General features: G+C 33.4%; 1 protein-coding gene across 1 annotated transcript; it reads right to left on the reverse strand.

Moving 5' to 3' along the window:
- Window positions 1-3,219: 3,219 nt before the first annotated feature.
- Window positions 3,220-4,189, reverse strand: LOC129905084 (uncharacterized). Its single transcript, XM_055980458.1, has 2 exons — window positions 3,830-4,189; window positions 3,220-3,763 (listed from the first exon to the last, which is right to left on the reverse strand). Exons 1-2 carry the CDS (start codon window positions 4,010-4,012, stop codon window positions 3,569-3,571), a joined length of 378 nt encoding a protein of 125 aa, XP_055836433.1. The 5' UTR covers window positions 4,013-4,189; the 3' UTR covers window positions 3,220-3,568.
- Window positions 4,190-15,321: the final 11,132 nt, after the last annotated feature.

Here is a 15,321-nt window from a genome sequence, read left to right on the forward strand (position 1 = left end):
ATGCCTATTTTTTCAGAATCGTGCCTACTTTTTTTTTTACTTTTAAGTTCTCCCGGTTTGAGAACGCGTGGACCTACAGGGATGAGAGTTGTACCCAAATGTAGGTTAGAGTCCCCGCTACCTTTTGGCATCAAAAAAATTGTTTTTATTTTCTTCAAAATTCCGCGATGTAGGCGTTCGAACGCTTTGATCTAGAGACAGGGGAGTGGTGCCATATGAAAGCTTATATTCTCAGCTACCCGATAGTGGTATAATCCGGTTTTTCGATTTTTTTCAAAATTCCGAGAAAATCGAATTTGAAAGTTGGGGTAAAATTTTTTTTTCGAAAAATCCCCGAATCTTTGAACGCTCCTAGAAGCTAAACCGCTTGAGAGCAATTTTTGGGAGTGATGCCAAATGATAGCTTGTGTCATGGGCCTACGCTTTGCACATTATCAGATTTTTAAAAAATCGCCTTCCATGTTAAACCGCCACATCATGCCTATTTTTTCAGAATCGTGCCTACTTTTTTTTTTACTTTTAAGTTCTCCCGGTTTAAGAACGCGTGGACCTACAGGGATGAGAGTTGTACCCAAATGTAGGTTAGAGTCCCCGCTACCTTTTGGCATCAAAAAAATTGTTTTCATTTTCTTCAAAATTCCGCGATGTAGGCGTTCGAACGCTTTGATCTAGAGACAGGGGAGTGGTGCCATATGAAAGCTTATATTCTCAGCTACCCGATAGTTTTATAATCCGGTTTTTCGATTTTTTTCAAAATTCCGAGAAAATCGCCTTTGAAAGTTGGGGTAAAATTTTTTTTCGAAAAATCCCCGAATCTTTGAACGCTCCTAGAAGCTAAACCGCTTGAGAGCAATTTTTGGGAGTGATGCCAAATGATAGCTTGTGTCATGGGCCTACGCTTTGCACATTATCAGATTTTTAAAAAATCGCCTTCCATGTTAAACCGCCACATCATGCCTATTTTTTCAGAATCGTGCCTACTTTTTTTTTTACTTTTAAGTTCTCCCGGTTTGAGAACGCGTGGACCTACAGGGATGAGAGTTGTACCCAAATGTAGGTTAGAGTCCCCGCTACCTTTTGGCATCAAAAATTTTTTTTTTCATTTTCTTCAAAATTCCGAGATATAGGCGTTGGAAGTTGGGGGCGCTCACTTTCAGATCAGCTCAAATGTGCTGAGCTATGGTACCTAGCTCAAAAGTGAGCTAGCTCAAATTTGAGCTGAGCTGTGAGCTGAGCTGAAATGTGAGCTTTTTGCAACCCTGGCAACTTGCCACATGGAAATTACCACATGCAACTTGTCACATGCAACTTCCCACATGCAACTTGCCACACGCAACTTGCCACATGCAACTTACCACATGCAACTTGCCACATACAACTTGCCACACGAGACTTGCCACTGTAGCTTGCCACATGCAACTTGCCACAAGCAACTTGCCACATACAACTTGCCACATGCAACTTGCCACATGAAACATGTAACTTGCAACGTGTTGTGTGTTTTATGTTTGCCGTACTGCGGCGTACTGCATTTTTAAATACTAAAGTACTGCCTACTCTAAAGGTGAAACTACAGCCCTGCTACGCAGGGTGATCGCGTCATAATCCCTTTGACATTCTTGTCAAAAAGTAAATTTTCATACTCACCCTCCCATAAGAAGTATAACTTCAAAAAAGTTTATATTTTAAAGGTTTTTAAATGCGTCTTTAGCTAGATTATAACTCGGCATATACTAAATTTGAAGTGTTGTGGAATTTTAGCATACAAAACAGTTTTTTGTTGCTCCTGAAAAGTTAGTGCTCATGGACTTATGTTGTTTCTGAAATACACGATTCACTTATTAGGAATATTTATTGCGTTACAAAAATAATAATAAAAATTTAAAAAATAATTTTTCTTGCAAAAATCCAAAAAATGTACCTATTTTTTATTCCATCACCATATTTTTTATATGATCAAAATATTTATATCGACCATACAACATCTACAAAAACAGTTAGAATTTTGTTTAAAGCCAACCATGTCGAAATTTCAAACTGAGATTACGGTACTTCCTACATTGGTGGCTGGTCATCGGCAACAGATCTCCACAGGTGTTTTGACGTTTTGAGGTATTTTTCAAGATTTTCAATTTAAGATTGTGTTACTTGTAGAGCACGTACCGTTATATGTCGTATATCATATGATACAATTTGTATACATATATGCTCTAGATCAAAAGATATAACGTGTTTAACCGTTATCTCAGGATTTTGAATATGAAATTAATTGAAATTTTGGACAATTATAGTTTATTTAATTTAGCTCTGATTTTTCAATCGTCAGTTAGACTATCAGAAGAATAAATGTCAATATAAAAAAAACTTTTATTCCTAGGAATAAGCTCTATCTGAGGTTTATCTGACTATTGAAAAATTGACCCTTAATTTAACAGTATAAGTTTTATTTATCTATCTAATAAAACAAAAAAGTTATAATCAATTGATTTTTCCTGTCGCTTTTTCGTTTCATCTTGTTTTAAATCACTACGATACTAAAGAAGTTTTCACTTCCAAAATGACCAGTACTTTGACCGGACCTTCCTAGGTATACCTATTTTTATGTATTTCGACGCACTGAAGTCAGTTTTTCCTAAACACTTTTTGGCAATTTACTTCAAATTTAAAGGTGTTAAGGCAAAATGTATTATTTATTATTCAGCGCGTCGAAATTCATAAAGTCAAAAGTAATGGCCAACTTTTTTTTGTAAGCCGGTTTAATTATTCTTTTACGTTTTAGGTACATCTTCTATAAGTGCAAGTTTGTGTGACCGAGTCGTGTATTTTACTTTCAAACAAAAGGATGGAAGCCCCTGAATTCCCTATGCTCATCTGAACTTAATTTATCTTCAACTTGCTGCAGGTCACTGTAAAAATTACTTACCTTAGAGAAACACATTAAGAGCCTATTTAATATCAACAATGAAATCACATTCTAAAAGGATCACTAACATTTCACTTAATAGAATGAGAAATTCAAAACTAAATGCGACATAAATTTTTTTTTAATAACATTTTTAATTTTATTCATGATTTCACAATAAACCAAAACTTGGTTAACTTAGGATAGTTAATACTTAAAAATAAACATTTTCACTTATTTAATAATTTTAAGTACAGGAATCAATTCCATGTGTCTTTTTACAACCGTTGAGTGCTTAAGTGTTCATCATTATCAGCCCGCCATTTTTTTTTTTTTTTTTTTTTCAAAATAACCTGACTTAGTCTTATTATCTCGCTTCCGCCACTGCCGTCACTCGTACTTCCATACAATTTATTATTCATTATGCAACTGATAACTCATAATTGCGATTTTCTTATATACATAATCACTCACGTCTCATATAGTCGATTAAGCGTGACGTTTTCTAAGTGATCACGACAATGTTTTTGCTCGCATCACTTTTCGACGTGCTCTTGATTAAAAAATGAACACTTTTTTTTTATACATATTTACAGTGTTAATACTAAAGGGGGAAGATTGGAGGCATGTTGACTCTCCTCCATCATCCAATCGAACGTGGATGGTTCAATCTGGTATTCCTGATAAAAGAACTCCACTGCCTGTTATCTGGTTTCGGAATATTCGCTGGCTAATTGGTAATTCACCAACTAAATAGTCCCGCAACATGTGTGTTGCAGCTTTTGAGTGTCCAGTTCCATGAAATGCTAATGTTGCATCACGTCCAGCATGATCAAGGATCACATCTTCACCACCAGGGTGCTAAATAAAAAATATTAATTGTTAGCAATTTTGTTTACACTTTCACTTTTCTTTTTTGTAATTTACCGAATATAAAAATTTTGTCACATCGTAAACGCGATCATAGAGCACAATCCAACAATCATGAATATGATCATGATTGGCAACTTCTTGAAGGTTAATTTCTGGTAGTTCAGCAATGTCTACTGGGTCCTTTGGCGATGTTGGTAAAACTCGCAAGGCTTCAAGGATATTATTCAACGAAATCATTTTTGTAGATTTTTTTTTTAGTTAAATGGGAAATGTTTGTAAGTTTTATTATTTTATTTGTTCAAAAAATTAATTTATTTTTGTCTTTATATTGTCCGCAATCGTTCAATGTCGGAATTACACTTGCTTGTTCGATTAAACTGGCGTCGGACCGAATGAATGTGATAATCAACGTTAAAGTTTGTTTATATAGTGTTAATTCCAATGTGCGGATCATTATCAGTTCTCTTTGCTAGCACTGATCTCACGAGAATGCAGGACGTGAGCGGATTTACTATTTAAAGAAGCAGGGCGCATTATATCAAGAACAACTCGATGATTTAATACTAAAACTGTCAACAGATTTCGTTTTGAAAGTGGTATTATTGGCATGGAGACCGAATCAAGAAATTTCGTAACGAAAAAACCTGACGCCACCCACTTGGGTGGTTCGCTAAACGTGTATGCATATGGTACGACTGTACGCAGCTTGCATGGATCGAGACGAGCAAGAAAAACACCTGTAGGAGATCGTTTGCCGACACCAGCCACCAGTGAGGGAAGTACCGTAATCTCAGTTTTAATCTTGACATGGTTGTCTTTGAAATATTGTAACTTTTTTTGTAGATGTTGTACAGATATGGTTGATGCATATTTGTAGAGGGTAAATGATAAGCTTTCAAATGATATAAAATTTATTATAGCTTGTCATGTAAAAATATTCACAATATGATGTGTAAATAAGAAAAAAATAGTACATTTTATTTGCTTTTTTTCATGAAAAGTGTGTGATTTCAAGTAAATCATTTTTATAATTTTTACAGTGGAACTTCCCGAGTGCCACAAATCTTTATTTGTTTTTTTATGCATAAAAACGACGTCTAGGGTTACCCCTTACTTACAAATTACCAACGATAAAATTTTTTTAAATATTGTGGGATTACAAAATTCACTCCACTTTTGGTATCATTTCCACCTTGATCCGCTCCTGTACACAAAGAGATCAATTTTGTTGTTCTTTAAGACCTGAGCTGGAGCATTCTTTATAAGATTAAAATTATATTTCTTTAAATTGTTGATATTGATACACATGGTAATTACCGGCTTAAAAAAAAAAAAAAAAAAAAAAAAACTTATCGCCCTAAGTTGCTCTCCCAAATACTCGCTGATGCAAGACGACATGGAAATTGATAATGCACTTGGGCTTCGGCTATGGCAATGGTAATGTGCCTTTTTTTTTTTTGCTTACTTGTCACATCTAATCAGGGCAATATCTTCCAGTTCTTTGATTTTATTATTATTTTTATTTTTTTTTTAATAATATAATGATTGTAAGATAATCACAACAAATATTTTTGAACAATTTTATTACAATATAGAAAAAATATAGAATTGTAAAATTATTCAAATGTGCAAATCACTTTTTTTCTCGGCTAGCGCCGATGACAGTGATAGTTGAGTTATGATATGACTTATGAGATAATACATTTTTGTATGTGAATATGTTGGCTTTTATTTCACAAGATCTAAAACAATAGTAAAGGGCAACGTTTAGGTACCTATATGTATTTGATAAGGTTGGGTTGAACACGCTTAAAGAAATTTAAGATTTTTTTTTTAATCACGTGAGCTTGATTTACGTTATGTGTCTGAAATCTGATGTGATACATTTTAACATAAATACTCTTGAAATTATTGCATTTGATAACGTAGGCATATCCAAGGAATAGCTTCGATTACATGAAAATTTGTAAAAGCGACGAATGAAGGTTTCAATGATTTTTTCTTTTCAATTTTCAATCAAAGACTTGTCTTACACGTACTTGCTCTTATGATAAAAGTAAATCTAATTTTAAAGCTTTTCATTGAACAAAATTTGAGAAATTTATAATTAGATTTTTTAAGGAATGTCATAAGTAATGTAAAAAATAAAATAAAATCTGTTTTTTATAATTAATTAAACACCGTTTCAAGTGATATTTTACACAAAACTAAGTATGCCAGCTTTGTATAAAGAACATAAAAAAACATAATTTTTTTATAGGTATACAAATTTTCCAAAATTTTTCATAAAGAAAGTTGGTATGCCATTTTAAAGAAAATATTATTCCACACATATAAATGAAATTTTGATAAAATTCATCAACCCATTTTCAAAAAATTGATTTAAGAAAAAAATTTTAATATTTTTTTTTAAATCCCAAACTGTGTTTTTTTTTCAATTTTTATATAACGACTCCCTTAACGTTTATTTATAAAAATTTTGATTGAAATCGGCTAGTTCGTTTACGATCAATTCATGAATAAAAAAAAAACAGTTCTATGGCAGGTACCGTTAATAGTGGTACAAAATATATTTTTTTAATTTCATAAGATGGCTCTTATGTTATATACACAACACAGAAATTAGAATCCAAATCGTTAGAGTCGTTTTCTATTTTTATTGTATGACAGGTACCGTTAGTTTTGGTCCTAAAATAAAATAAAATTCACGACTGGGTCGCACGTACTTGCTCTTGTAGTTCACAGTATCTTTATCTTATATATCTATTGGAAATTTATAGTTTTGTTTAGTATCGAGAAAAAAAAAATCGAAAGTTTAAAAATTAAATTGAAAAAAATTTTTTTTTCAAAAATGTTTTTAAAAATATTTTTATTTTACATTTTATAATTAATGATCTCTGTAAATTTTAAATAAAATTGACTTATGCTTTATTGAAATACATATATGAACTTAAAAAATATGTCAATTTTGAGAAACGGCAACGCCATATTTCCGTTCTCCTCATTTTTTGAGAAAAACTAAAAACGCAGTTTTGTTAGAATCAATAAGTCTATTGCGTGTACCAAATATAATCAAAATCGTTAGAGCCGTTTTCGAGAAAATTGCAATATCTCGAAAACGTTATATGGGAGATATACGTTAAAGAGGAGATATTAAAAAAAATAAAAAAAAAAAAAATGGGTCTAGGGAATAACGTATAAATCATCTGTACCAAGTTTCAAGCAAATCGAGCCATCCGTTTAGGCCCTAGCTCGATGTACAGATGGACGCACAGTTGGATAGCCGCCATCCGGTTGAAAATACTAAGAAAAATGTTCCCAAATTTTTTAAAATTTTTATTATACCTATGTATACAGGGTGTCCCAAAAGTTAACGTCGAAACGAAACCTACCCTATCTACGAAAACGGTAGATAGGGTAGGTGGTGACAGTTATCAGAAAAATAATAAAAAAAATCGCAGCCATATATTTTGGGAGTTATGGGCATTTGAAAAAAAGTAGAAAAAATGGTCACCCTGTGACGGTTTTTCATGTGCCGTGACTACAAATCTTAATTTTTCTCATTTTTTTCTTTTGTTACGGAACCTTGAATAACCCTGCTATCAAATGCATTCAAAAATTTTAACTCAGCTGCATCAGTTTTAAAAAAAATATTACTTTTTTACCCAACTTAGTACTAAAAAATTTTACATGACTCTAATTCAATGAGCCGTAGTGTAAAAAAAATGTACTACAATGTTTCGGCAAGTTGCCTTAAAAGTTGGTGTGTTCAATTCTCTTTTCAAAATGGTACAACATTGTTGGGAATACTTCATAAATAACCGAGATAAATTTTTTTTCTTAAGAAATTCGAGTTTTGTATGAGGTAATTTTTCCATATTATTAAAGTTTTGTACCCTTTCAGAACCTTTCAGAATACAAAAACTTAAATAATATTGAAAAATTACCTAAAAAAAAGTCGGATTTCTTAAGAAAAAAAATTTTACACAACCAGTTCATAAAATGAAAGTTTTTTTTCGTTCAGTGTATTTTTAATTTCATCATCTTACGTATTAAATGAATGGATTTTATATGCAAAAATTAGTATCTTTCATCATTAAATGGACTTTGGATTTTATTTCTCTTTCGGTTTTGTTTTATACAGTGAAAAGACTTATCAACTTTTATTTTAAATAAGAGCAAAAAATATCACAAATCACGTAGTTGTATTAAAAGAAAAGTAAAGAAATTTACTTCAAGCTTAAAGAAGTATAATAATTGTTAAGCACAAATTTATATCTCATTATAGTCATTATTCAAGATGAAAAACGTGAATAGGGTAAAATTTTGACTTCAGGAAAATTTCAATTAGGCTGACCTTAGGTCATTTATTAACCAAAAATTTGTTGAATTTTCATTTTTTTTAATTTTGGCATTAGATTTTCGGTTACAAAATGAAAGCGAAATCTCGATCGTAATCTTCCTATCGGATTTTGTTTTGGCAGATTGTGCCTTTTTGGCCTTTTTGGAACTTTTAAATTCTCAATTTATTTATATAAGAAAAGTTAAGTGTTTCCTCTATTATAAAAATTAAGTTTAAAAAAAACCTAAGCCTCAAATTAAAATTTAATTCAAATTAAGGAATGTCTAGGTAAACCAAATGAATTAAATTGCAAAGCTTTAGTTGAATAATACATTTTTTGGATTAATGAGTAGGTATCTACAGCAAACAAATAGAATTATCTTTTATTTTTACTTTAACTAATAAAAGTTTATTTCCATGTTCCATAAAGTTTTATGTTGAGAAACACATAATTACCATGAGTAAAGATATACCTAAGTAAGCGTTTTCTAAAATAAACCGTTATATGGTATCGACCTTCTACAGATAGAGCGTTACTGTTGAACAACTTTAACTTTAATTTAATTTTTTTTTAAATATTTTTACAAAAGTGCTTTTTTTAACTGCCCCAAATATTTTGAAATTTTTTTTCCAAAAAGTCATATTAAGTTGTATATACAGGATGTCCCACAGTCACCGCCCCAAATGATTCCTGAGTTCATTTTAAGTCGAAAAACTACTTAAGTGGCAATTTTCTCGTTTTCGTCCCGTTTTCGAGTTACGACGGTTTTTATGATTTTTGCTCTCTTTTCCTTTAACTCGCTTTATCCCTGGCTACAACCCGTATTTTTCTGGAGCTAAGTTTTTTTATAACATAGTTTGAACGTATTAAGCTGGTCAGTGGTTTTAGTTCCATGTCAAGTTATGTTTTTGATTTTAAATCACTTTTCTGCATCAAATAAGACCACACAGATCTAACAAATACCATCCCCTAAAGATTAGATACTTTTTATACATATATTAGGTCATATTTTCTGCACGTGGTAACGTTTAAAAAGGTTATCAGTTTTGTGCAAAAATTAATGACATAAGTAAGAGATTTTTCATCATCATCCGGCTACTTAATTTGGTTTATTTTAGTTCAATTATCTTGAAACTTTTTCATGAACTTGACACAATATTGATATAAGACCAGGAAACTGAATAAAACTACCTAAAACTGATTTAATTTAATCAAAATTGATATAAAACCATGACAATTAAAAAAAATATATAGACAAATGTACCAACATTATTCTTAAAGATTAATATTTGCAAAATTCCTAATAATAAAATTATCAAATATAGGTTGAATACGCAGACTTATGGGCACGGCCGGGGCTTTATGTTTGTTATCGCCAGATCAAAGTTTTTTTTTTACATGTGAATCCCGTCTAGTCATTAAAATTTGACCCGGATCATTCTATGTATAAATCTCACTTCACAGTTTCTTGAGATATTCTAATGGTAGGTGTATTTTTTTTGTATTCGAAAGACAAGTAAACAGGGCAAGCATTATTTTATAAAAAAAAAGTTCTATTTACAAATAACTTATTTTAATTCATCATAGTCCATCAATATTTACGTAGGTACAATAATTTGTTGAAGGAAGATGACTCTTATCATTCTTGTTTTCGTTTACAATGTTGAGGTAGCTAACGTATAGTAGTTGTAAGGTTTTACGTACAAATATGACGTTGGCCTTTTTTTCAATACCTTTAATCACTAACAATATAATTAGCTTTTTTTTAACCCTGGAATTAATTAGTCATCTTTTATATTCAATTCAAAACAAAAACAAGTAGATACGCCATCAGATTTTAATATTCCGTTTTTTTTTTTTCATGTATAAACAAAAATAATAATTATTAAAATAATAATAATATAAAAAACCATAAAAATAAAAGAAATTAATTTTCAAGAATTTTTAAAATTTCCATTGCGAGTTTTGAAGAAACAAAATTCAAATGACGCAAATTAAATGAAAATATTTTGTTAAATAAAATCACACATTCTAGTAAATTACCTACCGAAAATAAAAAGTAAGAGTCATGAAATATTTATTTGTTATCAACTTTCACTTATTGGTTATCATTAGGTCATTAGCTATTAAGTTTTGTTCCTTTCGATTTTGTTTTGATCCTGCGACGACGTCATATGGATTACCATTATATTTCACTTGATAACAATTCAAAAGTTTTGAACTTAACATACCAATAAATGTGTGTCATTTTTTTTGCAATTTTGAAGAGCGCAGCAGGCGATTAAAACACTAAGCACAGAAAGAAAGTAGCGTTACTAGCCCTTTGTTGGCTATGTATTCAATTTTTACTTGCGATATAGGTACTATATATCAAGTTATGTATTCGTACAAAAAAAAAAAGTTGAGATAACATTTTTCCATAACATTACGATGGTAGAGAATGCCAAAAAAGTGGGTCCCGGAAGTCCATCTGTCTGTCTGTCTGTCTGTCAGTCTGTCAGTCTGTCAGTCTGTCAGTCTGTCAGTCTGTCAGTCTGTCAGTCTGTCAGTCTGTCAGTCTGTCAGTCTGTCAGTCTGTCAGTCTGTCAGTCTGTCAGTCTGTCAGTCTGTCAGTCTGTCAGTCTGTCAGTCTGTCAGTCTGTCAGTCTGTCAGTCTGTCAGTCTGTCAGTCTGTCAGTCTGTCAGTCTGTCAGTCTGTCAGTCTGTCAGTCTGTCAGTCTGTCAGTCTGTCAGTCTGTCAGTCTGTCAGTCTGTCAGTCTGTCTGTCTGTCTGTCAGTCTGTCAGTCTGTCAGTCTGTCAGTCTGTCAGTCTGTCAGTCTGTCAGTCTGTCAGTCTGTCAGTCTGTCAGTCTGTCAGTCTGTCAGTCTGTCAGTCTGTCAGTCTGTCAGTCTGTCAGTCTGTCAGTCTGTCAGTCTGTCAGTCTGTCAGTCTGTCAGTCTGTCAGTCTGTCAGTCTGTCAGTCTGTCAGTCTGTCAGTCTGTCAGTCTGTCAGTCTGTCAGTCTGTCAGTCTGTCAGTCTGTCAGTCTGTCAGTCTGTCAGTCTGTCAGTCTGTCAGTCTGTCAGTCTGTCAGTCTGTCAGTCTGTCAGTCTGTCAGTCTGTCAGTCTGTCAGTCTGTCAGTCTGTCAGTCTGTCAGTCTGTCAGTCTGTCAGTCTGTCAGTCTGTCAGTCTGTCAGTCTGTCAGTCTGTCAGTCTGTCAGTCTGTCAGTCTGTCAGTCTGTCAGTCTGTCAGTCTGTCAGTCTGTCAGTCTGTCAGTCTGTCAGTCTGTCAGTCTGTCAGTCTGTCAGTCTGTCAGTCTGTCAGTCTGTCAGTCTGTCAGTCTGTCAGTCTGTCAGTCTGTCAGTCTGTCAGTCTGTCAGTCTGTCAGTCTGTCAGTCTGTCAGTCTGTCAGTCTGTCAGTCTGTCAGTCTGTCAGTCTGTCAGTCTGTCAGTCTGTCAGTCTGTCAGTCTGTCAGTCTGTCAGTCTGTCAGTCTGTCAGTCTGTCAGTCTGTCAGTCTGTCAGTCTGTCAGTCTGTCAGTCTGTCAGTCTGTCAGTCTGTCAGTCTGTCAGTCTGTCAGTCTGTCAGTCTGTCAGTCTGTCAGTCTGTCAGTCTGTCAGTCTGTCAGTCTGTCAGTCTGTCAGTCTGTCAGTCTGTCAGTCTGTCAGTCTGTCAGTCTGTCAGTCTGTCAGTCTGTCAGTCTGTCAGTCTGTCAGTCTGTCAGTCTGTCAGTCTGTCAGTCTGTCAGTCTGTCAGTCTGTCAGTCTGTCAGTCTGTCAGTCTGTCAGTCTGTCAGTCTGTCAGTCTGTCAGTCTGTCAGTCTGTCAGTCTGTCAGTCTGTCAGTCTGTCAGTCTGTCAGTCTGTCAGTCTGTCAGTCTGTCAGTCTGTCAGTCTGTCAGTCTGTCAGTCTGTCAGTCTGTTAGTCTGTCAGTCTGTCAGTCTGTCAGTCTGTCAGTCTGTCAGTCTGTCAGTCTGTCAGTCTGTCAGTCTGTCAGTCTGTCAGTCTGTCAGTCTGTCAGTCTGTCAGTCTGTCAGTCTGTCAGTCTGTCAGTCTGTCAGTCTGTCAGTCTGTCAGTCTGTCAGTCTGTCAGTCTGTTAGTCTGTCAGTCTGTCAGTCTGTCAGTCTGTCAGTCTGTCAGTCTGTCAGTCTGTCAGTCTGTCAGTCTGTCAGTCTGTCAGTCTGTCAGTCTGTCAGTCTGTCAGTCTGTCAGTCTGTCAGTCTGTCAGTCTGTCAGTCTGTCAGTCTGTCAGTCTGTCAGTCTGTCAGTCTGTCAGTCTGTCTGTCTGTCTGTCTGTCTGTATAAGGAGCTACAGCCTAAACGGATGGACCGATTAATGTCAAACTTGGTGTGTAGCGTTATTTGGCGACTCTCCAGAGGGGTTTTTGGAATTAATTTTTTTGGACCAAAAATAACGGTACTTGTCATATACCGATTTTAGTAAAGTTGAAATTGCTCAAAAACGGCTGCAACGATTTTGTTTAAAAAATTCAAATGTAAGTTTTAAGACAAGGTCTATCTTCTAATGAAAATTTTTTTTTTGAAAATCATTATTAACGGTACCTGCCATAGAACCGTTTTTTTTAAATCCGATTATCTCCGAAAGTGCTTATTCTATTTCAACGAAACTTTTTGTGATGAAGAATTTGTATAATTTAAATATAAGCCAAAAGCAAAATTTTGAAAAAAATACTTTTTGGATTTTTAAAAAAATTTTGAAAATTTTTTTTTGAAAAATCCAATTTTCGAAAACGGGACATTAAATTTTTTTGAAATTTTGTGTTTAGATGTTGATCAGTGATTTCTACAAAATGTAGGGTTGCCATGCGTCCGGGTTTTCCCGGACATGTACTCTTTTTTGGCTGTGTGGGGGACGTCCGGGATAGTTTCTATCAATTGTCCGGGATTGTACTCTTTTGAAGCCTTTAAAAATCTCACTTTTTGTATGCTACTCTTAATTCATTAATTATTCAAAAAACGAATCGAGTTCATTAAAAGCGAGGCGTTTTTATTTTGGTCTATTATCTGCTCAATTCTTTTTTGTGTTCTGTTCCAATATAATCAAAACTCAAAAATGTGCGTATGAGGTACTGGTTAGTGAATTCTCTGACCAACAAAAATTTATTTTAATAATTTATTTAAATTTTATTATTTATTACAGTAGGTACCTTATTGTAAGACTCAAGTAGCAAAATTTTAAACGTTTAAGAAAAATATAAGGCCGCTTAAGTAAGTTCCTAAGTCAAAAAGACCATTTCTTAACTTAAATAGTAACTTACTAAAAATTCTATTAGCATTTAACTAAGGGCCAGTTTTTCAATAGTCAGTTAAACAGTCATTTAGAAAAAATAGAGAAAAAATCAATTTTTCAACAAGCAGATATAGCTTATTCCTTAGAATAAAACTATCTGCTTCTTTCAGAGACGAATAAAAATTATTCTAAGGAATAAACTCAACAAAAATATTGTGTCAGTTGTCAAAGCTGTTTTGAAAGAATTTTGAAAAAAATACAGTGGAACACAAGAAAACAATAACAATCATGAATAAAAATGACGTTTTATTTTAAATATTTTTGAAGTTGACAATTTTTTTTTTGTTAAGCCTAAACTACATAGAAACACAAAGTGAAAAAAAGTAAAAAAAGTTTCTTATTTTTCAAATAATTTAAATTTTTAAATGTCACATCAATGAATTTGTTTTTTTGTACTTTTGTTTACTTTTTAAACTTTTTTTCACTTTGTGTTTCGATGTAGTTCTAGCTTTATTCTGTTGAATAAATTATTCTTGATTGAAAAATTCAATGTTTTTATCTGATTGTTTATGAGCCTAATAACTTTATTCGTCAAACAGTTAACTGACCTTTTATCAGAAGATTGAAAAATTGGCTCTAAATCGTTTAAAATTCTGAGCAATTGGATTTTTATGGAATTTTAAATTTTTTTTACTGTAACTACATTCCAACTTTTGTAATATTAGCTAAAATTTTTACTTTTATTTTTTTTGTGAAAAAAATAAGAAAAAAATGCTACAGAAACAAGGGTTAAAGATGTGATTTTTAGTTAAATTTTTAAAAGATTGTTCCGCTTTTTTTTTTTTTTTATAAAACTATGCATTCCTTTTGTCCTAGTTTTGTACTCTTTTTTGTGTCCTTATTTGTCCGGGAAAGTCCGAGATTTTACATCTCGATTACTAGTTTCGTCAAAATATATCTGGCAACCCTAACAAAATGGCATACCAATTTTATTTTAAAACTTTTTTTCCAAGAAATTATTTATAAAAAATTAGTTTTTTTAAAAAACGGCTCTAACGATTTTGAAATTTTTTTTTCTAAAAATGCATGTTAGTATATCAGTCAAAACTGCATACTTGTTTTGGGGGGCAATTTGATTTCAGATTTTATATTATTTTTTTAAAAAACGAAATTCCTTTTTTTTTCTTTCCCATATATTTAGATTTTCCAAATTTCTATATAAAAAGTCTTTAAAATTTAAGCAACTTGAACTCTAAGAGCAAGTACGTGCGACCCCAGTCGTGCAATTTATTTTTTCAGGCGCCACCCTTTCTTAACCTGAGCCTTGTAATCTTTTTTAATTGTTTTATATTTTAAGTTCTTGAGTTGCCAGCTAAAACACTTGCGGCAACAATTAACATTAGTTTTTTATGCGAAAGAATAACAAACAAGCTAAATTTATAAGCCGCCGAAAACTGGAAGAAGTGGTTTTTGAGCTTTCAAAAGAGAAGATCTCAAAAACGGTACTAGATGAAATTGAAGAGTTCTTTTGATGATCTTGTCCCTTTGAAATTTTGAGAAGCGTCTCCCGAGCATATCCCGAGGAACTCCCGAAGATGTCCCGAAGGTGTCCCGAAGATGTCCCGAAGATGTCCCGAAGATGTCCCGAAGATGTCCCGAAGATGTCCCGAAGATGGCCCGAAGATGTCCCGAAGATGTCCTGAAGATGTCCCGAAGATGTCCCGAAGATGTCCCAAGCATGTCCCGAAGATGTCCCGAAGATGTCCCGAGCATGTCCCGAAGATGTCCCGAAGATGTCCCGAAGATGTCCCGAGCATGTCCCGAAGATGTCCCGAAGATGTCCCGAAGATGTCCCGAGCATGTCCCGAAGATGTCCCGAAGATGTCCCGAGCATGTCCCGAAGATGTCCCGAAGATGTCCCGAGCATGTCCCGAAGATGTCCCGAAGATGTCCCGAAGATGTCCCGAAGAT

This window comes from Episyrphus balteatus, chromosome 1 (assembly GCF_945859705.1).
Source record: "Episyrphus balteatus chromosome 1, idEpiBalt1.1, whole genome shotgun sequence".
NCBI lineage: Eukaryota > Metazoa > Arthropoda > Insecta > Diptera > Syrphidae > Episyrphus > Episyrphus balteatus.

Coding starts and splice junctions, on each gene's coding strand:
- LOC129905084 (XM_055980458.1), bottom strand. CDS start 4,012: ATGATTTCGTTGAATAATATCCTTGAAGCCTTGCGAGTTTTACCAACA. Junction 3,764..3,829: donor TGACAAAATTTTTATATTCG/GTAAATTACAAA, acceptor TTTTTTATTTAG/CACCCTGGTGGTGAAGATGT.